Consider the following 26179-nt stretch of genomic DNA (forward strand, 5'->3'; position numbering starts at 1 on the left):
TTATTTTTATCAATATCCTATACACCTCTCTCGTACCGCTTCACTGCCGCAGTAACCTACTCAGGCATTATGCCTATTAATAGTTTAAATTTTTGCCTGATAGACCGCTTCCGGAAACGTATCAGCGATATGGATGTTTTGTAGGAATTTAGATATTTTACTTTCCAAGTTTCATGTCATGCCAAGTTCCCGCAAAAACTCGCAAGACGCCGAAGCGAAGCTCTGTTGATCTCTGGTCTTCAAAAAAGCAACCTACTGCCAAGCCTACTGCATAAATTTTGAAAACGGGCTCGCCATGTTTTACTGTGTCAACTGTAAAAGTACGATTTTAACGTACTATAGCAAATATGGCGAGCCTTTTCTCAAAATTCGCACTACCTACCACAGGTGGCGCTTCCAACATCAATGATATCCACCAAGTACTTTTGAATATTATAATTTATGACAGTATAATTTATTTCAGTGATGGTTTATGTTTTTAGCATAGACTTAAGCGAAAATTCGTATGTCTATGGTTTTTAGAAAGTCCAAGGGATAATAAACAGGTAGGTAACGACAAATTCTACTTACATTACTTTTTGCCAAACTTTACAAAATGATACAAAGGGGTTATGAAATCCAAAGAGGAGTGTAACTTTGAAAGATTTTATTGCTTACTGAAAATACAAAAATAAGGCTTGTTATAACAAAATACGTCATTTCGCTGCATTGCAATTGCAAATGTCTATGAAGAGATTCATCCAGTTTAATAATATACTTCTGATAACATATGATAATGTACCTAGTTACTACTATCATATAAAATTTTAGTGTCTTCAAGGCACAATTTTGAAGGGACCACAATTTAATATAAATCTCTTCACAGATATTTGACCTTAACCTTACCATACCCTAATATCAGTCACACAGATATCACATACATAAATTCATACCAATTTTTGTGAGGTAAACAATGATTAAACTAAAATTAAATATTTTTTGTTAGGTTTAGTAAATCATTAACATGGCAAACTGATTCGTGCACCTTACTCTTAGACTATTTTTGTTCTTAAAAGGCAAATAAATACCATTTTTAATCTAACACATTAATTATAATTGTATGAATTGGAACTTATTTCTTAGAAAGAAGAGAATTTAGTGTACTAAACTAAATTTTATTAAAACATTGACTAAAAAAGGAATTATAATTAGGTATGTAGAATACTCCATACAATTACAATACCTACATAGTAACAGTAAACCCAATTAAATGAAAAAATATATCATTCAATCAGAAACTATTATAAAGAAAATCATTACAAGCCTGTATAAGTAGAACTCAGTGCTCAAGTAGAAAAAGTTTTATAAAATTGTTGCTGGACCATTTTTTGTATATATTTAACATCTCTTTCTGCATGTAATATGATATGTAAATATATATACTTAGATTATAAAAGTGATCAAACAAAAGTTTTAAAATGATTGAAAAAGCAAATTGCAGTTTTTATATTTATGTATAGATAGGGAGTTGATGGCAGAAAAAATGAAATCAATTAGCTTGTATGCCAGAAGTTGATATTAGTGAAGCTTTGATTAAGTATAAAAATTACTAAAATCAATTTCTGGCATACCACTTACTGTTATACTGCATTTTTATGTAGATAAATTAAAAAAAAATATAGAACAGACCTATAATATGATTTGATCACATCTGACACTTTTTACACTAAATCAGACTTCCATTATAAATCTCATTGCCAGTCTTTTGTCTCCACAATTACTTTTTGAATTTATAGAATGATTTGATATTCGTGCAATAGTTTTTTTTTGTGTAAACCTACTTATAAAAATTTTAAATACCAGGCCAAGCTGATCATTTAGGGCAGCTTATACTTTTCAAAAATTCAAGCTATTTTTGAAAAATCACTTACATTTGACCTTGCAGACTTGCTTATCTTGTTCAAAAGCTTTAAAACTATCACATATTATTACATATTTAAAAATATCATAAGAATAATATACAGTGGACCCCCAGTAATCCGACAAACATTTTGCAGGGCATTGTTGAACTATCGTCAGATTATAGAGTACTGCCTAAGACCACCTATAGTCCGGATTTTTTTTACAATAGTGTACCTTGTTATCCGACAAATTACAGATCCAATGATAAGATTCTATATGTTATGCATACTCTGAAGTACAAATAATACTTCACTATGTATGTCATATTTAGTCAATTCAATAATAGACATGTCTGATTACAGGGGATGGATTAGACAGGGGCCGGATTACCGGGGGTCCACTGTAATATCAATCTCCTCAACAAGCTAAATCAAGCCATCAATACCCTATCTAATATACTTAGGCATTATCTCATGTATTAGGGTTCACTACTAATATCCTATTGGCAGTTTTCTTAAGTACATACTTATCAACAAGATAAATGTTAGTAGTTAGTTATTATTATAAAAGCTTGAAATGCATTTTGCTTAATACTTTTATCTAAATTTGAGCTCAATATTAAAATCTAGATATTATTCATTTAAGGTGTTAATTACTGTACGTATGAAGACATACTTTTACATAATCAAATACATTTATTAGTGTAATCAATAATCATTGATTCCATTTACTTAATTCCTAAAATCTATTATTATTAAATAAACAAGATAATTATTAGTTATGTATTTTAATGTAGGTTTTTTGAAAATCCTCTTTGATCTCTTTGATTTTCCAGCTATGACATAAGCTAGTTCTTGTGCTATGAAAATTTGTCAAAATTGGTTTAACAGATGTGCAGTAAAAAGCTAGCAAAGGCAGATAGACACATTTATAATAATATTACTAAATATATGGATTTTCTAATTATTTTAGAATAAGTAATAACATTAATTCATTAAAAAAAAGCTAATTAAAATATTTGTTGCTAGAGGTATAGATCTGACAAGATGTGCAGAGGGGGATACTGCTGATGTTCTTTGAATTTTAAACATATCAATGGTAAGTGTGGTTCTGCATATCAGCAGCACCTTGTAATTCCCCACTGCTTCTCTGCCTAATTCATTTCTGCAAGTTTCTGTAAGTGTATGTACTTTACAATCCAAATACAAAACAAAAATAGGAATGCAGTATCCTAATATTAGAAGGAATAGCAGTGATGAAAACATGCTAAGGAGTAACAATAAAATGCTATTACTTTTGGTTTCAACTAGTACATTACTTCTTTCCAAACACAAGTAATCTGATGAGCATGCTATTAATACATGGCACTTGTTTTTGTTGATGCATAGTGGGCATGTCTGGTGTATTGGACTCAAAGTCCAGTGCTACCCTCTGTGCTACAAACGTGAGCAATGTTAAGATGTCTCTATCAGCACCTGAGTAACGAAGCTCCTCGCACAGGGCCTGCATGAACCAGGAACCGCGTGTGGTATTCCTCCAGGAATAATATCCAGGTACAGTTGAATATGCAACCAAAAAATCGGCATGAGTCGGAATTCTATATGATGCACTAGATAAACCATCAGTTTCCGTTCTATTTGTGAGGGTTACTCCACCATCTAACTTATCGCCTTGGCAAGCTTGTATGAAGAAAATTTTAGGTTTTCCAGCCAATGTAGGACACCTATCTGCAGTGAAATGATAGAACAAATTATCAGGCTTGTAATGAGTATCTTTTGCATACAACATTCCCAATTCTCCATGAGACAGCACTGCGATAAGCAAGCAGTCATTGTCAGTGTGGTCCATTTCAGCTATTTGCTGTAGATACTTGTTCACATCATCAGCTTTGCGGTCGACCAGAACGGTCACACGGAATCCTAACCCTTTCAACACTCGAGCCAAGTTGTCGCTATCGACATTGGTACCTGTTCGTGCTTTCAAACTGTGGATATCGAAATGTTCGTGATTGAAGATTATTGCCATGCCGCGATTTTTATGGTTCATGTTATAGTATGCAGAGTTTCTATCTACTGTCATTCTTGCATAGCGACGTACAGAAGAAGACTCGTGACTTCCCCATGCATCGCCTTCATCACCACCACCGCCGTTTGGTCTTTGTTCTGGCTCAACCGATGATGGCTCGGTAGAACCATTGTCTTGAACTTCAGACATTTTTTCAGTCCTGACAATTTAGATGTCCGATTAGCAAAGCTTGTAGAAATAAATACAGTTTCTTGTAAAATAGTAAGAAACAATGTTCTCAACAAGACCACGAGAAAATTTACAAATTATGCACGCAAATTGTTTAGCCACACACAATCACACAATACGTAGTGATTACAATTTACATATTCTTTGACACAATAGATAGACCATAGACAAACAACCCAAAGAGCGAAACACGGAATATTTATAACTATGATGGCAGCGCTACATGCTTTCGACAAACAACATACAGCTGCAAGCATCAGCAAACACCACAGTCCACAGAGTACTTTTTTGACGTGACAACGTCTTATAATTCGATACAGAATTAGATATCGAATTGTTGGCAAGTTGGCAAGCTAAGCAAACACAGTGTCTACCTGCCGATTGCCAGTGCTTTTGTTGGCCGTTTGTCACTTACGAGCATGTGGCGCCGCCTAAGTATGCCGTACACTGGCTGTCACTCTATGACTACGCACACTACCTCACATTACTCACACATAAGGTGGAAGCCATATAATATTGTAGTCTTTGGTGGAAGCAACGGGCCTCAATTTTTTTTTTTTTTCAAATTTAATTTGAATTTCGCGGGCAGGCCCATCTGTTAAAACTTTGTGATGTACAAGGTACAAACACTGCAAGCAAGTGCCACAAAATTATTGTCATAGACAAGTTTGTTTTTGGCGCCATTTCTTACTATCAAGTAAGCTTTCACAGACAACAACTTCCAATCCACACCAAAATTATATTTTTTCTTCAAAAAAAGGTCGGCAGTCGCAGGTCCAGCGTACCTATTTGTATTTTAGTAGAGGTCAGTGTCTAGGGTCACTGGTTCTCAAAGTTTGACCAACAACTTTAAAGTATGTAGGTAGGTTTAACAGAGGGGTAGGTAAGGCACGGTCCAAGGATTAGGTTTGCTCCCTCCTATCAAACTGCTTCTCTTTTAGGGGTCAGCAGCTTTTTAAAAATAAGACAACGTTGAAGATGGGTCTTTCAATTTATTGTACAACCTCAGAGCATTAAAGAGGTTTGACACCACAGAAGAGCCTCTTTGGCGACCTTCCTGACACAATGGCGAGCCCCGCGTCCTGTGTCTAATAAGTGAGAGATCCAGGTTTGATTCTCGACAGGGGTTTATAATTTCTAAATAGTTTCTGGTCTGGTCTGGTCTGATAGGTTTCAGCTGTGGTTTAGTATACCGTCAAAACTGTGCCGGGCCTGTACATTACTTACCACCCAGATGAGATCGCACTTCGCAGTCAAGGGATAACATTTACCTTTCATTTAAAAAAAAACTCTGTACACTCAGAAAGCTCTTTAGACTTAGACTTTAAGCTATCTAGCTTAGCTAGCTACTTGATTTAGGTGATGTAGTTTATGTACTTAGCTATCTATTCCAACGTACGATATACAGAGGTACCTACTTGTTACCATGGTGCCATTAGTATCCAAACATCACAAGCAATTTACCTTTTCTACCTACCTAAGACGACTATATTAAGGGTTTCCTTTATTTTAATAGATATTGATCTTAATAGGAAATAATATTATTCTTGTATAAGTAGGTAACTACCTTCGAAAGGTAGGTAATGTCAATATTCAAAGTAAATCAGTGGTGGTCCAATGAAAAGTCGCAAAGTGAAGAATATGAGGACGGTATACAAAATGGGAACTGTATAATCGTAGACAAGTTCAATTTACATAGCGATAGTGATTTACTTATTCTCGGGCAAAGTTCTGTTATGAAGATCTACAAACCTCGTACAGATCAAAACGAGTCGCATGCAATTTTAGAGTCGCAATTGGATGATATTGTTTTACAGATTGGAACAGGAAAATTTTTAACGTGAGTTAGTTAGTTAGATATTATTTTTGTAAATTGATAATTATTGGGCACCTATAATAGTAACGTTCAAGAATCTTAAACTTATCTCAATATTACCTATGTCAATTTCAGTGATGCAGGTGATATGACGTCAAGAAAAATCCAACATGGCAGACATTCTCATGTCAGCCAAGTTGGACTTGTCACACTTTATGATAATTTAATATGCAAAGAAATAAAAATTGAATCAAATATAATATGAGTTTGATATGTAACACCATCTTATATCTTAGGTAAAATGAAAGGTAGACAGAAAAAAATATTCTTCAGGTCTTAATAGCGTACCTATTGATAAATAATACTTAATAAAAAAAAATATTTAAAAATTAATGAACTTTAAATTCTCTTCTAAGGGATTGCGCCGATCGTCAGATACTAATATTGCACCCAAATAGTTACGCTATATATTTATTGGATAAACAAGGTGGTCATGCTGATGTTGGTAAGTTTTGGATTGAATTTATTTTTGATATTTCTGTCTTTGATTTTAGTTGGAGAATAACTAATATAAGATCTATGATTGACATAATTACAGACAGATATAGTAAGCTCCGTAGGTAGGTATAGGAAAACAGTCAGGTCCTAACTCCTGCTGCTATATGCTAAATTAAAATCATAATTTTATTATTCATCAAGTCACGAACCCATTACTTATTCTCCTTGTTTAAGGCTGTAGAACATACTTTGACATTTCATAGGGCTTCAGACATGAAAATGAGATAGATTTAGGTAAGCAGGTATGTAAGAGACTCTTGTTTTCTCTTGTTTTAACACTTTTAACTCTAAAATCTGAGCAAAGATTCAAGAAGGTTACAGACCTTAGCTCAAGAGCCCTCTTTCATCCATCGTTGGTCATGACTCATGACTCATGAGTCCTGCAGCTGTCATCATTATACAGGCTCTTGCGATGATGATATCCTACTGCAGTGCTGGAGGTTCACCACTCATCCAAGCCAAAGTATATTCCTACATCAATGAAAGCCAACCTTACTTACCCTACCAATCCATGTACCTAATTATTAATGTTCAATTCAATTCCCTTTTCAGGGGACCAAAATTTTATCGCTCCGGTAATAAAACATTCCTTCACAAGAAGAGCTGACAGGGCAACTTGTGGTCCATTCGGAAATTCGAAAAGTAGAGACCTTATTTGTATTCAGGCTTTGGATGGCACGCTGAGTTTCTTTGATCAAGATACATTTTTGTTCATGTGTATTTTCAGCGATATCTTAATACCTGGACCGATTAATTACGTAGCCAACAGTGACTTATTCGTAATTTGCAAATCGACTTGGATATTGGAAATCTACAGGTAAAGGGACTTTTCGATCATCTTAACTAAGTATTTGTTTAAGTTAATAATTATATTATCTTAAAAGCCGCAATGTTGTTGGTGAAGTTCTGTTCGCCAATCTAGCAATAACCTTTTTCCAGATTTTTTCACTCACATTCACATAGTCATGTCCTTCCACTTCTTTTTTATTTAATGGTAATTATTACTTCATTATATATACAAATTATCATATTATCTAGTCTAGAGAAATATATTGTTCTGGTTATCACAAAATTATTTTCAGTTATCAACAGTTATGTGAGTTGAGTGAGTTAAGCGTACGACCAAATAAGAATAATATACCGCAATGGACCTACAACGCTGGGGAAGAAATTATGGCAATACAAGTGATTCGAGTATGTTATGTTTTAATTATCTTTTATATTTTTCTGTGGTAGTTATACCTTAAAAATATTGCTCATATTTTCAGACGAGTACGACTTTTGCCAGTATTGTTGCTTTGGGTGAAAGACACCTTTACTGTTTCCAGGATAATGGTTTAATGAAATATATGATAAGATTTGATTACATACCAATTTGCTTCCACGCTTATTTAATTGGATGGTATTATGGTAAGACTCATTTTGTTAAAGGTAGGTAGTTAGTTAGCTTATATGATTTTCTTAGTGTAGTTCTTTACTATTTCATCAACAGAACCTAATTCAAGATTGCTTGTAATGGTAGCATCGGAAGATTGCAAGTTATACGTTTACGAAGCCACGACACTCTTGTGGTCATGTGATTTGGGGCACAAAGCTATATCACTTTCCCGCTGTTTTCTAAGCACCATGCCAGGTGGCATATTAACATTATCGACTAATGGGATAATCAACGTTAGTTATTTGGGAACCGAACCAGACTTGAATCCAAACGCAAGTCCAATCAATGACGTATTTGATCCTAAACAAATACAGGCAGAATTAGAAGGGGTGGAAGAATCATTGCAAAGAATTATGACTGCTAAAGGAGGTAATAAACGAAATTGTTACAGGTACTTTTGGAAAATGTTCAAAAATCACACTGAATCGTTTGTTTTGGGTGAATTAATTTTTTAACACAACTTTTACGATATTATTTGAAAATGATCATATCAAATCAAATTCAAGTCTCACTACCTATTTATTATTTTTAGCATTGGATGTACAAGATACTAAAACAGACGATAATAATATAATCAAAATAAAAGTTGATTTTGGAAAACCGGTCAACAATCTTGCTTCACAGTTTTCAACAGAAAATAACATTGAACCTTTACAAACTTGTTCAGTGATTGTTGTGATAACGTGTGATGACCCGAAATTAGTACAAAGCCTACAGATAACTTACGATTGTATACCACCCATAAGTTCATCTGAGACCACTATATGCCTGGACACTATTAATGGCACAGAAATAATTGAAACACAAATTTTTCTATCTGGCGATACTGATATCTCGGATGGTGGAATTAATATTAAATTTACGGTTATTGACAATATGGGGAAAGTGAGAGTACTTTCGAAGAGGACATTGCTGCCACTGAGTCTATATTGCCTTCCTGTGGAGGCGGTAGAAGAGAATAGTTATCAAATAACTATTCAAACAAATCAGATGAAAATTGATTTAATTGAATTATTTACAGGTAGGTTAAAAGTATTGGCTGTAGCCAAAAATAAATCACGGAGAAGCGATGAAGGTGTAGATAGTGGCATTTTATAAATAATTATGTGGTTATTTAAAATTAATTAATTTTCCAGAATTTAATAAAGAAGATCTGGCGGGCTACATTTCGAAAGAAACACTGACTTTTGCGTATCGGACGTCAAATAAAACTGTTACCATCAAAGCGTACGATGACAATATGTACAGAATAGAGGCAAATGAAGTTTCAGAAATAGCCCCAATGTTAGACCATTTTTTAAAGAAGCTAGAGGACTATTACACTCGAATCGGAGTAGTGGAATTCGAAATAAACGTTGCAATTAATGGAGAAATAATTCGGCAAATAATGCATAAGTTTATAAAAAGCGTTGAATCACATGCTAAGGAAAGAATTAAATTAAAAGATTTGGAGGTAATTGATTTCATACAAATCTTACAGAACATAAATCTAACAGACTATAAAATTAAAATAAAAGAATTTAATCTCCTTTTTAGGAAGAACTGAACGTCCTTCAAAGACAATTTACTTTGGTCCAAAAGAGATTATTGGTTCAGTATGGATCATTACCACCGGGCGATTGCGATCCATTGGAGTTTTTGATGAACGATACACATGAACGAATCAAAACTGTAGCTTATGAAATCATACAAGGCAAAAACTGTGTTGTTAGGTATATCTGAAAAATACATTATTTAAATAGAACACTTAATAGACTACGTAGTAGGTACCTACTAAAACTGATGATTTTAAATTCCAGAGCAGGTAGTACTTTGCGGACAATTGGTTCTCTTATTGTTTACGTTTTGAAAGAAGCAGTAACCGATAACTTAAAGGTCAAACTTATCGAAGAAATGTTATCTTTAGAGACACTAAACGGTAATTTTCAAGTAAGTAATTAAAAAAAAATTGCAATGGTGAGATGACATCCATTCATGGTCATTCATACTCTTGATTTACTATGGATGTAATATCTCATTTCGCTCTTAATTTTTTAAGGAATGGGAGGAATCCGTTGCGCAAGTCTCATCCTACATTCTCAACAAGATCATCAAAAAATCGGAAAAGGATAAGGAAAAACTAGCGCCCGTTACTGACCAAGATATACTTTCACAAACTAACCTTAAAAAGCTTCTGAAACAATTGCGCGTTATTTTGGAAAAAGTGTTTTTCAATTTTCAAGAAACGGCTAGTGAGGGGAATATAGCACGTGTAGAAGAATTTGTTGAAGTTATATAACTATATTATTTATTACAAGTCAATGAGAATTTACAAATTCTTAGTATGATAAAATTGACAAACAAGAACAAGCTTTAATGCTAGCTCAGACAGAACGAAAACCGCAACGGAGGATATGAACAGTACACTGTGAGGTTGTGTAATATCAAAAACAAAATATGACGCCTATAGACCATCGATTGAAGACAAACTTTTATTTACAAACTTTGATGCAATCAATGTGACAAACGCAATAAATAACACTTGCACTTATGGCTAAAATCCATCGTACAAAATTCATTCAGCTACGATAACGGTATAATAACTAGGATTTGCTGTAGAAAATCATTGGTTTTGTATACTTACTGTAATGTCACATACATTCTAAGGTTACTATAATAAATAGTATTGTACCTATTTTGGACCAAATAGAGAGTCAAAACAGTTCAACCGCGCGGATTGCACTGTGTCTGAACCAGCTCGTTTCAATAAATGCTGAGATATATACTATAAATAAATTATTATATATAAAAAAGTGTCCATCATTCAAGCGACGTGTAGTAGCGAGTAGAGCGCAAGGTTGAGATACAACATGTGTACGAGGAGTAGAAGCAGTTTGTCGCGTCATTTCTTCTTGGCGTCCTTTAGCCCCGCCCCCGCGTTGAACTTGAAGAATATCACGTCACCGTCTTCGACTACGTAATTGCGGCCTGAAAATGAAATTGGCGGTTATCGGTTTGTTTTATTATTGGATTCGGACTATATGTCTACAGTTCAAAGCCTAAGGCGTCATCTCCATGGACGAGAGAATTGCGGCGTTAGTCTCGCCGTGTGACAAAATTCGATAACTATCGCGGCGATATTTATATTCACTCACTTAACTCTTATGAGAGAGAGAGAGAGAGAGATTTACGCGATAGAAAGAGAGGCATTTATTACATTTTAGCGCTGTGCGAGCCGAATTGCACTTTATTGTGTCGCAGCAATAGTTGCTTTTCATTTAAACGTCTTTGCGGAGTGATCCTTCTCTATTTAAAAGTATAATAAGTATCTGCTAGTTCTATCTTCTTAATACATAAAATTTAAAAAAAAACTACCTATATCTGCTATAGACTACGAAATCATCCAACCGAAGTGTCTCCAACCGGAATTTATTAGAAAGGCAATAATGCGAAGACGGTTTTAGAACAATAAAACAATGCATTAGGCAGATTTTTTAGCGTAATAGCACACGCTGGGGGTGCCTATCAAATGTCCACGTGGTGAAATGACGATATCGCCGTAACGGTATCCGCTAGTGCATGATAATTGATAAAGAACATGATTAAATACCTTGTTGTCGGTATTTGCCAGCGGATTTACACGCGGCTTCGGAGCCCTCTTCCTTGAAGTCTTTAAAATGCATCACTTCAGCCATTATGAAACCTTTCTCGAAATCCGTGTGGATCCTACCGGCGGCCTGAGGCGCTTTTGTGCCTTTCTGTTAACAAAAATTATGATTTTGTGAAATCACAATGATAACGCTACGTAAAGTATATAAAAGAAACTTTACAACTGGCAATAGTTAAAAATATGCTAGTAAAGCACTTCTGATGCCCGCGACTTCATGCCCGTTGATTTCGGTTTTTCAAAATCCCGCGGGAACTCTGATTTTCCGGGATAAAAGTAGCCTATGTGCTAATATCTCCATTCCAAATTTCAGCTACATCCGTCTAGTAGTTTTGCGTGAAGGAGTAACAAACGTACACACACACATACACACAAACTTTCACCTTTATAATGTTAGTGTGATAAAACCGTTATAGCCAAAATAAAAACGAAAAAGGAACAATACAAATATAGCAAAAGCAATTACCTGAATGGTCCAAGCTTTAACTTCATCTGGACCAGCAGTGAAGAAGTATTCCAGTTGTAGCGCTTTGTACCCTTGCACGATTATTTTATCTAGAGCACTGAAATACAATTAATGTTACTTACTTATTTTGGCTTGGGGTTAAATTACACAGTTCATAATGCATTATTAGTTTTATTTTCGATCCATATACTATATCATATATACTTGGAATATATATAATAAAACCATGTAAATATTTTTTCTAGTTTTCTACACGTCTTTCGCAAAAATTATTCACTTAAGATGAACTACAATTCAAATTGCGCCCAAAAATTTTCTCAGGTTTCGATTGGAGTGGAGATCAATTTATTCATTCATTTCATTTCATTCAATTATTGCAAGATTGTAAGTACAAAAAAGATGTTACAAAAATTATTAAGTAGGTACATATCACAATATGCCATAAAATTCGCATGTGTATGCATAAAAGTATGAAATAAAGTAAAATGCCTACCTTGTAATGTTGTTTTCTTTAAGGAATTTCTGCTTTTCGTCAGGGTCCATGTCCATTAATTTGCTTTCTAAAACACCAGAAAATGGTATAAGAGGCGCTCCAGGGTCGTTCTTGTCAATCCATTCCTTTAACTTCGGTAACCTACGAAGGGAAGACAAACATGTTTTTCCGTATCGGCTTTGTGGGGAAATTATTTGATAGTAAGGCTGAGATATATAGAGCACACTTTGACTTTGCTCAGACTTAAGACACTGTTAAAACGAGACAGCCTTATACCGCTGGCATAAATCTGTCTCGTTTTAACTGAAAGTTAAGTCTAAGCAAAATCAAAGTGCGCTCTACAGATTTCAACCTAAGATTGAGGATACAGGCCCAAAAGTTACGTTACACTAACATAAGTTAAATTACGGCCAAAATTTATTTAGAAATCTATCTGTTATCAGTCGAAAAGTTAGATACTATTTGTAATTACTCCAGAATAAATGCAAATAGTTTCTTTATTTGGAAAAAATATCAAATTTTTTTTTGACAAATAAGGTTGCTGTAATCTGTAACTGATCGACAGATTATGGATAATTTGTCCATAAAAAATTGTAAATACTTATTAAAAACTAACCATTTATTCTTTTTTCTAATGTAATCCTTTTCCGACAAATTCACAAGATACAAAGCTGGTTTTGATGTGAGAAACAGGTATTTGTTGAGCACCTCGATCTGAAATAAATCAATGGACACTGTTATCGGCTGTATAAAATACTAGCTGGTGCCCGCGACTTCATCCGCGTGGATTCAGGTTTTTCGAAAACCCGTGGGAACTCTTTGATTTTCCGGGATGAAAAATAGCCTATGTGCTAATCCAGGATATTATCTATCTCCATTCCAAATTTCAGCCAAATCTATCTAGTAGTTTTTGCGTGAAGGAGTAACAAACATACATACGCACATACACACATATTACATTCACACAAACTTTCACCTCTATAACCTCTAGTGTGAAGTGTGATTGTATTACGTGACAAAAATATTATACGTACATCAGCAGCACTCCAGTCGCCAAAACGAATATGCTTTTTTTCTTCGACAAGAATTGTTTTGATTTTCGCTAACGCTTCCTGAAAAATAATTAAGACTTTTGAGTACACAGTACAGTCAGTACACAATATAATCTCTACTCTTTCAAATTACGATAATCTCCTTTATTATCTCTTCTCTTCTGTTGGCGGGAGAGGGGGTTATGATTTATTATGTGTAACTTACGTGGGACTTCGTCTGTGTTGGTGTTAGCTGGCGTGCGTGCTCTGCCTTTTTGGAGTGTTTGTTTTGTTAAAACTGACTGGAAAGCGCTCTAGGGGGGTGCCGTACGTGTGTCGGCGAGCGCCGGCACAGACGGGGTCCATACTTTTATAGTTTAACTAACTTGTTACAAATAACTACAAACTTGACATTGGCTAATCTTTGTAAAGCCAGACAGACGAGAGAGAGAGAACTTACGTATTCCGGTTTAAGTTTCTTGTCTCCACCGCGATTGACGGTCCTGTCTAGTTTCTCAATGTTTTGCATGAGTTGTTCTTCATCTTTCAGACGCAGTTCCTCGCCAATAGTTTCTAAATCTCTAATCGGATCCACTTCACCGTCTACGTGAATTACACTTTCATCGTCGAAAGCTCCTACAATAATCCAGAATAAATTAGGTATATAATATCGTGTTGTTCCTACACTTCAATTGTTCAGTTTATTAAGGTTCCTCAATTGTTTTATATTAGTCGAGACTACATATGTTTTATATTTCTTTTTATTTAGATTTTGATTGCGCGCAACAATTGTGGCAAATTATATTTTTGGTTCTACTGAAGCGAAGATGTCGCTAATTATAGATCCACTGATCTATAATCTAGCGACAGGTCGACATGGCAATCGGGTTGGGGACGCCCTGCACACCCACACAGCCCCCGCGCTAACCCGGATGTGCGGGTGTGCGGGGCGCCCCCGCCTCATACCCCGATTGTCATGTCTACCTGTCGTGAACTACAGTTTGTTTTTACGCGATATGCGTAGAAACAATTGAAATTTTATATTTTTATATAAGTAAAAATTATAATGAACTACTTACTGCATAAATTAAAAATAGCATCACACGCTTTTATATGTGACAAGAATGCATTGCCAAGACCCTGCCCCTCCGCGGCGCCTCGAACCAACCCCGCGATGTCTACTATATTCAGAAACGCTGGCACTTTGCTGAAATTTATCATAATAAGTATCATATTTAAAATGGAAAATAAGTACTAAGCATTTTTTTTCTGAATTCTTTAAGGGACATGCGACGGGTCTGCCCGCGAAATTCAAATTTAATTTGGCTTTTCGCAATTTGTTAACTAATACGACAACGTAGGCTTATGGCATTTTAATTGCGCCAATGGCAGTATCATCCTAAACAGGTTTATACAGTTTAAGAAATTAGCTCTAGTATCCTTTCTAGGACTCTTTCTAGTAAAGATTTTTTATATAAACCTGTGAGGATGATACTGCCATTGGCGCAATTAAAGTGCCATAAGCCTACTTTGTCGTATTAGTTTACAAATTGCGAAAAACCAAATTAAATTTGAATTTCGGGGTAGAACCGTCGCACCCATCTTAACGGCAGAAATTAATAATCTATCTAACTTCTATCTATCCATCAATACTTAATATTATAAATGCGAAAGTGAATCTGTCTGTCTTTTTATTAGCTTTTCACGGCCCAACAGTTAAACCGATTTTAATGAAATTAGGTACAGAGTTAGCTTACATCCTGAAGACGGATACAGGCTACTTTTATCCCGAAAATTAAAAAGGTAACTTTTATTCTGGAAAAGCGAATTGTTCCTACAGGATTTACAAAAACCTAAATCTATGCGGACGAAGTCGCGGGTATTACCTAGTTAATAATATATCTAACTTGTCGATAAGTCACAGCAAAGACCCATAGAAATACGAAATAATTATGCATTTCCTACTTCCATGCAAAGACCGTACAATTTTTGCGTAACTTATCGACAGATTACAGATACGTAGATCGATTATTACTTATTTATTATAATTTCGGCCTTTAATAAATATAAGGTAGTACCTGGCTGGTTTATGATACTCGCAGAGAAAATCGAACCTCTCGTCCGGGACTGGTACCCTACTTGCTGAAAGAAATAAACATTTATTAATTGTTTATACCATAGTCATGTTACATTCATATCACAATCCTGTGTCCGACAACTAGTCAGATCAGCATCTTTTTATCAAACGTCAAAACATACGCTTAGTATGCGAGCTTCTATGAAATACTGGCATGTGACATCACAATGATTTGAGGTACTTTTTTTTAGTTTAATCAATGATTTATAATATTCAGCATTAAAGTAGTAATTGTTATTAGTCATGCTAAATTACTGAGGGCTGGGCATCTGTCAATTCTCTTTAAGTACTTGCAAGCAGGAGCAGAACTGCTTGACTAGGATATCTACGCAGGAACTGATAGTTTTTTCACCAATAGTAAATCACATTTCATAACTAGATTTCACAGAGGGATAAAATAAAGAGTAATAATAATAATTCATATCTTTGTTATTCTGCCTAATTTTATTTTCTCAAATACCAAATAAAACAACTTTTATACATATTTGTTTATATTTATTACAACGAAAATTACAATAAATAACATAGTTAAGTAAGTGTTAAGAACAAGAAAATAACATGCTTAGTATGACTATGGAACCCTCCCTGTTCCATAGTCATAGTAGTAAAAAACTTTTTACTGGAAACTAACTATAACAATATAAAGTTGAAAACTAAAACTAGACTGCAATTGTCTTAATAAACGCTGAAATATTATGGTAAAATTGTTTTTCTGTCACTTGGTATATTTTAATGTTGTAGTAGATTTATATTTATGAACTCAGAATTTTCTCCTCTTTCATTAGACATCCCACTCAATACAATAGCAAAAAAAAAATTGGAGACCCCCACTTTTTTTGATGTAACATCCGTTAGATCAATTTTTTTTATAGGTATCTTATTATTGTTAGTATTTCTATGTTCTTCGTTTTTGCAAGTATTTTATATTTCAGGTCATTAATGATTATGGGGATAATTCTGTTGATTATCCCCATAATCATGGTCGACTTCAACAGTAATTTTTTTACGATAATTTCTCAGATCAGCTTTCCTATAACTAATTAGTGTTTTTATGACGAAAATATTACCTTGGTACATAAATAGTTTTTTTTTTTACTGACAAAAAAACTTGTAGGTAGGTAGGTACCTAGGTACCTAACGATTTAAAACTAATAATAATTAAGTAGGTAATCACCTTTACAAATAGGTAGTTCATGAGTAAAATGGCAGTAAAGGAAGAACGAACAGACAGACTGAAAGAAACTGTAGGAGGTTCCTTCCTTAGTTTACTATGGATTGCTACTTGTATAATCAAATTCTATACAAAGACTGTTGTTACTTGTAGAAATTGAGGTTGAAGACCTTTGTAAATTATCGGAATAATGGTTTTTAGATTGACGTTCTTTGCCACAACATTTCGGATAGTTGGCAAAAGGATTATCCATTGATCGCAATCGTAGTCCTATTTCAGTAATCAATTTACATCGGGCCTCATAAACTTTAAAGGTTTTAGAGTACATGGATAATAAGGATGCATTAGAATTAGAATTATGAGTTTTCAAATATAATGCTAAATATAGGACAGCTGACAGACGTGTACATAAACCAGGATATTTTGGACGAATTACATTTACGGCACAACATGCATCTGTCATAATGTTACCAACTGTTTGCTCAAGATAACCAAGATGAGGTAATTTATCCAAAGTAATTTTTGGAAAAGTATTAATTTCTTTTAAAACTTTAATATTGTAATACATATGAGGTTTAAGTAGAAATTTAATAAGACACTTAGAACTGCAAAACAAATAAGTTTTTTTCTTATAAGCAGCTGCAAATTCATTTTCACCCGTGACAATGATTTGTGATGGTAAATTTTCAGCATATGTGACTATACAAATTCCATTTTCATAAACGAGTGAAAGATTTACTGATTTAACTATAGCGGGAATTTCTGGAATAACAATTTTCTTAGAATCCAAGAATAAGTGTGGGTGTTGTAGTACAAGATTGAAATGCTCTGCACAAATCCAGTAAAAGCGGTCTTCATATTGGACGAGGCCTTTATTATAGGGAGGGAAACCGCTGTGGCGTAAAGTATTTTTGTTGAAACAAACTGGACATAGATTTTGGTAAGACGACATACTTTTCTGGAATGTTTCCTTAGAAATACACATTACTTCTACGGGTACAATTTTAGATTTGAAGTTTGTTATGTAGTAATGTATCTTTTCGATTATAAATTCTATTATCTTGCAAGCATCAACAAAGCATTGCCATTTAGAATTATTTCCATTAATGACATAAAGATTTTGAGTATCTTGATTAATCCAATCTCTAACTCTTGCACATTCATAATACCATTTGTTATATCTGTTTTCAATAAAAGGACGAGGATATGGTGGTATTCTATTAAGTATGTTATAATGAATTTCGTATTGAGAGTTTCTCAAAATTATTTCTTTATCAGTGTTAAGATCAAACATAATAAGAGGAAATAGACCAAATTCAGATAGTTCATGCACTTCAAGGGGCGATTCTGGAAAGCCATCAATTATAAAACCATTTGTAACTGTACGATAATCCATTGCAACTGTAAGCACAGCTTTCATAATAAGTTCTGCGTCAATAATTTGCCCTTCGCGTAGTAATGCCAACATTTTCATTCCTAAAACTGTCCAACCCATATGTTCCAGTACATGTCGTATAGCCATTCCTTTTGATATACAAATCAGCCCATACTTTTTGGCAAGTTTGGCTGCTAATTTACTTTTTCCCGACTTAGGAGGTCCTATAATCCCAATCCTTATAGAATATCCTTTAAAGTGGTTAATGGTATCATCTTGAACATATTTTAATGGATTTTTCCTGAATTTCTTAACATATTCTTCAGATGAAATAAAGTATATATATGCTCGATGAATTATAGGATATATTTTATTTTTACGTTTGTTTATATTGTAGGAATTAAATATTGTATGAGGATTTTCCATAATGAACACTGGACACATTCTATTAAATTTGCTTAGTAAAAAGAAACCTTCTGACAAAAGTATTTCAGCTATGTCACAATTTATAATAAAAGTTTGTTCAAGAAAGGATTCTGATCTATTTCGAAAATCAGATAATTTGGCCAATGTTCGTCTAATAACTTTATTTATGGATTTCTTGGCATCTAAAGATGTAACTTTAATTTTTTGTTCTTCTGCAACCTCTTTCAAGTTTTGAATATTTTCATCGTCAATTTCAAAAATACTTTCTAATCTATTGTTTATTTTTTCAAGAACATCTTCAGTTTTTTCCCACTGACTGTTATCTACTGGTTCTGGATTTTCTTGTACAAATTCATTATAAGTTGTAAATAAATTGGCATCTACGTTAGCTGAACCAGCTGGATGGGCATCTATTATTGTACTAAGTTGTGTAGACAAATTTGCAATAGGGTAGGCATTTTCTGTGTCTAAAACAGTATTTTCTAAAATTTCATCAATGATTAGTTTAATTACAACTGATTTAGTAACAAAGGTTCGCCATTCTTTTCTTTCTGCTTCTAATTTATTTTTAGCTTTATCTTTTGCTTCATTTAGTTGTAATTTCCAATTCTTTAATTTAACAGCTGAAAGTCTATTTAAAGTGGTTTCCAAACTTCCTTCTAATTCTATTATTATATCAGGGATGCAAAAACAGTTTATCATGTCTTCTATATCAGTTGGCAATTTGGGATACCCGTCGATTATGATTCCAGTACTTTTAAATGGATTTTCAAACCAAAGTTTCTTGATTAATGTTTGCATGATTATAGACAATAGGGGTGAACCTCGTTCAAAATAATTGCTTACCATCCTTCGCAATTCTCGTTCATTGGAAAGAAGATCAGCAAATATGTCCAAATTTTCTTCATCCATCTGAAATTCTACCACTTCATCATCCTCGGTGAGAGTGTCAGTGAAACTATTTTCATATTGCCACCCAACTTTCTTAAAATGTTTAGGAATTAGGAAAGTATTTAAAAATTCGGCAAAATCTATGTGCATTAAACCAAGTTCTTTCGCTAGAATTTTAGATACTGCTGTTTTGCCACTTCCTATACCCCCGATAACACATATTCTCAATGGTGGAATATTTTTAAACGGTTTATTTAATGATAAATACTTCGTTATATCATACTGTAATGTTTCACAACATTCCTCGTTGCTGAAATAGTAAAGTTTATTGTCGTATGTTGCCGTGAATTCCGGCTTACCTTCTCGTAAAACACCATAATCACAAAATGCTATTGGGCAGTACACATTTGTGTCACCTAAATTTCTCGAATCATTATACGCCAAATAATCTTTAAAAGATTCGTATTCATCTGCAGGATTTTCAGGTTCTTCCTCATTACTTGAACAAGGCTTGCAGTAGCCTTTACGTATTTTGAGCAAGACCTCATCTAATACTTGAATATCACTTTTTCCTTCAAGTTCTACTTCTACAAATATTTTATAATTTTCCTGTAACTTTGATTTTAGGCTATCCCAATCTTCACGAAATTTCTCAATATTTTCAGTAAAAGTTTGTAAATCGTCACTGTTTCTTTCATACACAAATATTGAGTCGAGTGCGTCCTTTATCGCCTCATCAATTATAATTTGCATGTCGTTGAGTGTCGAGTCTGGAGGCTTAACTTGAAGTAATTTAGTTTTTAACAAAACATCATTTGCTAACAAGTACCTTTCTTGATATTTCTTAACGGATGTTTCGATCTCAAAATAACGCTGCATTAAGTCAGCGTCAACTTCTCTATTTTCAATTAAAGCTATAGTGTAATCGGGTAATAGTTTAGAGTCGGTTAAATAAACCCAATATTGTGGATCTGATGGAAATCCGTCGATTATAAATTTGCTGAATACTTGGTCTTTAAGCTCTTCATTAGACTTGGAATCTGTCTTTATAAAGTTAATAACTTCAAACATTAGTTCTTCAATTGTTGGTTCTATTTCTTTTTGTAATTCGTTGACTTTTATATAATCAGATATTGCTTCAGTAACATCGTTATCACCAAGAACTGGTATGGTAGGTTTGCTTGCTTCAATCATCAATGAAGCAGGAGCATATTTTAATAAATTTTTACCTATTAATGCATCTTCACACTCATGTAAATCGTCTATCGGTAGAAATGAAAGCTGGTTCCTTTGAGAATTAAATTTACTTAAAAATACGATATCGCCTTCAGTGCTTTCATCGTTTAATTTTTTGGAAAGAAGTTTTACATAACTAGATAATGTGCTGGATACTGTATTGAACCATGTATTCAAATTAGATATTCTCTCTAACTCTAGACTTTGCCATTGGGCAAACCGAGCATCTTCAATGCTCGCTATTATTTCGGATAATATAGTTTTAGCATAGTTGTTGTATTTTTTAAGTGTTTCATTTTTTAACAATGTTTTGTAACAAATAATTGGTGCATTGAACAACCAAGATAAGCATTTAGCAACCATGGTCTTTCCTGAAGACCTTGTACCCAATATCATAATACGACAAGTTGGTTCAAAATATTTTAGCTTTAAAAAAGGACGAGGATTTCTACAGAATGAAACCATAGCATCAAGTGAAGATAGTAGATATATGTGCTTAAAGAAAGTTACAGCAAACTTGGGTTTTCCTTGTACAGACTGTCTTTTCTTAAGTTGAACTGGACATCTATTATACCAAGGTGAGGCATATCTGTTAAATTTCATAACACCACTTCGGATTTCGTTTAACTTTTCCACTTTTGTCCAAAATTCATCTATATCCTCTAAAGATTCTTCAAAGTAAAGGGGTTCTGGAATAAGTACTGGTTTTATAGGCATAAGTTGCAATATTTCCATTGTGTGATTTATCATTTGATGAACAGAAGTCCGTCCGTCTAGTTTTATAATAAAACGAGGATCAATCTCCTTTAATTTTTCATCAAGAAATGATGTAACATTCATTTTAAAATTGCAGATTTGTTCTATTGCATTTTTCTTAAAATGTATTGGTTGTGCACAATTATATTTAGGATTGATGGCATGGGCATCAAATGATTTTTTATATTCTGACAAAACATAGGATGTCGGCCATCTTATTTCAATATCTTCACTACTACTAAATGGATTAAAAGTATTAGAGCTAGAAATATAGTTTAAAAATTTTCGACTTCTTTTTGTAATAATATCTGCATTTGGGCAAGTGATATATAGAACAATATCAGGTGTCAAATCAAATAATTCATAAATTTGTTTTAACAACACAGTCTTTTTTGTGCTATAGTAAGCTTTTGAAGGAAATACAATGTCACTGCAAGAATCCAGCAAAAATTTAGGAAGCTCAACTATTTCTTCTTGATTTTCTACTTCTAATTCTGTTTCAGGCTGCTCTTCTTCTTCACCTTGAATTTCAGAATTGTCAGAACTCAAGGAATATTCAGAAGATTTTTTCTTTTTCGATTTTTCCTTCTTTAGATTGCATATCAAATCAAATAATATATCTTCAATAATCATAAGTGATTCTTCTGCTTGTAATGTACTGACAAAATATTTTATATCTTTACTTGAAGTAACTAAAGGCAATCCTGATATAACAAAACCTCTATGTTGTACTGCAGGCGATTTTAATTTTTTTTTCATAATTGCCAATATTGTATTAAACTTGCAAACTTTATTATGTCGCATATTGAAGTCTAAGCATTTCCCTGTAATACTTTTTTGATCAAGTTCATCCACCAAAACATTTTTTGGGCATATGTGAACACAATTAATTTTTTTAGACAGAGATTCTCCTAAACTGTAACATCCCGTTCCTTGTTTCCCGAGAATCAAAAAAGTTTTGGGTTTCAGTTTTAGGTATGCTTCTTGCGCATCGATATCAGTCCAACAATTATGGAATTCTACATCATCAGGAAGTGGGATGTCAGTATTATTCAGGCCTAGAACAGCAGCTGCTAAAGGTTGTCTTTTGATCTCATTTGTGGTACATGTAAACAATTTGTGATGGCCATTGTATATAACATTTTTATTCACATTTAATTGGTTCACATTAAATTCATCAATCACCTCAATATTATTTCTAAAATCTTCAAACTTCATCATTTTCTAATAAAAATATTTTCGCAAATGTCAAATTTTGACAAATTAATTATTTATAAATTGCTACCATAGATATCTAATAATACTATTTTTTTTAAATTATAAATCTACGATTGCTTACTCTTTGACCAAGGAGTTCAAAGATCCCATGTTAGTTAGACCAGCCTCAAATATCCCTTTTATGCAGAATTTAAGAAGCTCAACAATAACTTCAGAATCAGTCTATCTTAAAATAGGGTATTTATCAGCATGTAAAATATATAAGAAAAATACGAGATAGTGTAAGAGAAAATCGACAAGAAAAATATTTTTTTTTGTCTACTTAGTCACATGATCGTAAACGACTGTGATTGGCCGAATGGTTGATGACGTCAAATAATAGTCAACAGTTGCGTGTAGAGTATGAGTACATAAATACAAGCAGGCGACGTCATATTCAATACATAATATGAGAAGTGATATTATCAGGAAAACTGTTTTCGTGGGATATTTCAATAATATTTTTTGTTTTTGTTTTTTCCTGCACTATATGTAATGGAAAGTAAAATATTCATTTTCTATAGTCCTTTAACATCAGTGATTAACGTAGAACAGTTTTTAAAAACCTGTCAAATTATGCTTCAAATCTAATTTGCCGCTAGTGGCTTTATAGCTGATGTCAATGATGTGTGAATGTCTGATACTGCAGGTAAATAAAGCTCAAATCTAGCTGAACTATTGTATTTTTTAAATGCACTACACCAGAAGGCTTTACGCTTTACCAAAATACTCTAATGGTAGGACAGACAAGACTGGCATCAAGCACTGTCTTTAAAATAGCTGTGTTCATTGTTAACTACTATAGGGTATGGTACCCAAATGTTTTTACCCCACAGTCAAGTCAAAATTGAGATACAAACAGATCACCAACTGGCAAAAGCAAAAGAAATAATATATTTCTTTGTGATGTCACATGTCATATCTATCAAGTATATTATATACTAAGTTAAAAATAAATATAAAAGAAAAAATGGATACTTATTCTCATTAGGGTCGATGGTGCAAAATGGGAAATTTTCTGCAGCAGCTTGACTTTTAGTGAGCACATTAAAAAATGTTGACTTTCCAACATTAGGTACTCCAACAATTCCCACTTTTAAGTTAGTACCAACTCTTCCAATGAGTGGTTTCTTTTCTGGTTCTTCTACTTTTTTAGGAGGCATTCTGAAACAAACAACAAGATAAAACAACAATATGATTTTGTATGTGTGCAAAATAAATATTCCAATGTAAACACAAGGTGCATGACTGCACTTTGTGCAAAAACAGATCTCAACCTGGCTAATATATTTAATCTTTAGTCTATGACCAGCACACTACATTGTTGCAACTTCAGATTGGACTACTTGTTTTGTAAACACTATACAACTGAATAGCCACTGTTACTATGGGGTATATAATAATAAATCTTTATTGTGAGGTAGGTAAGACAAGTTTACAAATATAAAAAAATATAAATGAAAACAGGTATAAAAATATCAGTCAAGACTCAAGACCAGAGACTTGCACATGAAGGGTTTCGAACCATTATACAAGAAAACATTAACTTTTTAATTTTCATAGTGGCCATTTTAAAATTTTCTGTTATAGTTATTAGTCTCTGCTTATTATGGTTCACAAGAAATTGTGAAATTTTTATGCAACAGGTTTTCATCAGTATGCATTGTTTAAGAATTTCTGTGCTGGGCTTCTGAATTTCTAGCTCATTCTTCTGAGAATAAAAAGATTGAAATGCAGTGGTAGTCATTACTTATTACTGACAGACAAACCTTTAACAATTTGAAAAGTATCTACATTGTAGCTACATAATATTATATTATTTACTTAAATTTTATCATAAAACAATACCTAAACATGAGTTTATAACAATTTCTGAGTCTCAAAGATCCAGGAAGTCGCAATATTGCAACATTCTGATTCCGCATGTTGCAATATAGCAACATCCTGATTCCGCAGATTGCAACATCCTAAATCAGGATGTTGCAATCTGCAAGCCAAAAGCTGGCAAGCTGGTCTGTTTTTAATGTTTTAAAAGAAAATTTAACCAACCAAGATAGTAGGTACTGCCTGGGCATTGAACTTATGAAATATTTATACACAGAAATTGCAGTGTGAATTTAGTAAAATGTATGTAGGTACTTAATAGTATTGTGTTTGTTATGTTTATTTTAACTATTTATACTGCGCGCAAAACAGTGTAGTCTTATCAGGACATGAACTGGTCTTGTCTATCTAGTCCTCAGTCTATGCCCTGCGTAAACTGCGATCACAATATGGTATATTATAATATGCCATGTTGCAAACAACTTCAGATCGGACTTCTTGTTTTGCGCGCAGCATAACAATTAGTTTCATTCAGATAAAAAATATTGGTATGAATAATTATTATAATCTTGAAGAATCAACTTTTTTGTTGATATTTTAACTTTATTATTTTTGTATTCTAGTCTGTATTACTTACTTACAGAAAAATAAATTATAATCTAGGTAAAATTGCATTGACAGAAAGATAACCTCTTTTTCATACCTGATTTATCGAAAATAAGTAGCTTTGACAAAACGGTAGGTATTAGCTTATTTTTACACTTATTTTAAACGCTATAAACGTTCTATATTAATTAAAATATTAACTATACAGTAAAAACACGAATACAATCACGTCTTAAAATGCGGACTGCGGCGAGTGACAACTGACAGATGCAATCTGCATAGTTTTTTTTTTCTCTCTTCTGGCTTTACAAAAATAAGCCAATATCAAGTTTGTAGTTATTTGTAACAAGTTAGATAAACTATACAAGTATGAACCCCGTCTGTGCCGGCGCTCGCCGACATACGCACAGCACTCCCTTAGTGCGCTTTCCAGTCAGTTTTAACAAAAAAAAAAAAACACTCCAAAAAGGCAGAGCACGCCCGCCAGCTAACACCGACACAGTCAAAGTATCTGCATAGATATTAGATATGGCAATGGCATAGATAAATACATACACAGAGTATGTACCTAATGATAATCACTAGAATAATATACCTACTACGGATGTGACAGTGTTCTGTGGACAGACCATGAACGTATTATCATATCTCTATGGGACAGACCGTTCACCGGTCGGTCGTCGTGGATTATCAATTCAAGTTCAAATAAATATCGGATTCCCACCACTAATTTGATATTTCATATTATGATATTAGATTCCATCCAGTCAGATTCCCACATAGTCACATGAATTCCCACGGTGAAAATTTTAAATGAAAATAGTGAAATTAATACTTTTAATAATTGTAATTGTTCACACCTTGAATGCTTATTAAAAATTAGATAACAAATTGAGCACATCGTTTTTTGGGGTTTTA

General features: G+C 33.5%; 4 protein-coding genes across 5 annotated transcripts; 1 reads left to right on the forward strand and 3 right to left on the reverse strand.

Annotated features, from left to right (window-relative positions):
- Positions 1 to 631: 631 nt before the first annotated feature.
- Positions 632 to 4273, reverse strand: LOC123881005 (caspase-1). The gene has a single exon (XM_045929515.1). The coding sequence runs from the start codon at positions 4093 to 4095 to the stop codon at positions 3196 to 3198; it is 900 nt and encodes a 299-aa protein (XP_045785471.1). The 5' UTR covers positions 4096 to 4273; the 3' UTR covers positions 632 to 3195.
- Positions 4274 to 4554: 281 nt separating this feature from the next.
- Positions 4555 to 10721, forward strand: LOC123881003 (protein PTHB1). The gene is made up of 11 exons (XM_045929512.1): positions 4555 to 5974; positions 6367 to 6455; positions 7061 to 7325; positions 7591 to 7702; positions 7777 to 7918; positions 8001 to 8315; positions 8479 to 8967; positions 9083 to 9399; positions 9483 to 9658; positions 9746 to 9875; positions 9985 to 10721. Exons 1-11 carry the CDS (start codon positions 5718 to 5720, stop codon positions 10222 to 10224), a joined length of 2532 nt encoding a protein of 843 aa, XP_045785468.1. The 5' UTR covers positions 4555 to 5717; the 3' UTR covers positions 10225 to 10721.
- On the reverse strand, positions 10211 to 25522 carry LOC123881004 (obg-like ATPase 1). 2 transcript variants are annotated; one of them, XM_045929514.1, is made up of 11 exons: positions 25361 to 25522; positions 23814 to 23998; positions 15661 to 15721; positions 14662 to 14789; positions 14043 to 14218; positions 13586 to 13663; positions 13168 to 13265; positions 12552 to 12692; positions 12059 to 12155; positions 11536 to 11683; positions 10211 to 10913 (listed from the first exon to the last, which is right to left on the reverse strand). In XM_045929514.1, the coding sequence occupies exons 2-11, from the start codon at positions 23992 to 23994 to the stop codon at positions 10828 to 10830; spliced, it is 1194 nt and encodes a 397-aa protein (XP_045785470.1). In that variant the 5' UTR covers positions 23995 to 23998; positions 25361 to 25522; the 3' UTR covers positions 10211 to 10827. The 2 variants fall into 2 exon arrangements, with proteins under 2 accessions (XP_045785470.1, XP_045785469.1); XM_045929513.1 differs by having other exon boundaries at positions 23814 to 23995; positions 25359 to 25522.
- Positions 16568 to 23405, reverse strand: LOC123881001 (adenylate kinase 9-like). The gene has a single exon (XM_045929502.1). The coding sequence runs from the start codon at positions 22793 to 22795 to the stop codon at positions 16988 to 16990; it is 5808 nt and encodes a 1935-aa protein (XP_045785458.1). The 5' UTR covers positions 22796 to 23405; the 3' UTR covers positions 16568 to 16987.
- Positions 25523 to 26179: the final 657 nt, after the last annotated feature.

This window comes from Maniola jurtina, chromosome 3 (genome assembly GCF_905333055.1).
Source record: "Maniola jurtina chromosome 3, ilManJurt1.1, whole genome shotgun sequence".
NCBI classification, from domain to species: domain Eukaryota; kingdom Metazoa; phylum Arthropoda; class Insecta; order Lepidoptera; family Nymphalidae; genus Maniola; species Maniola jurtina.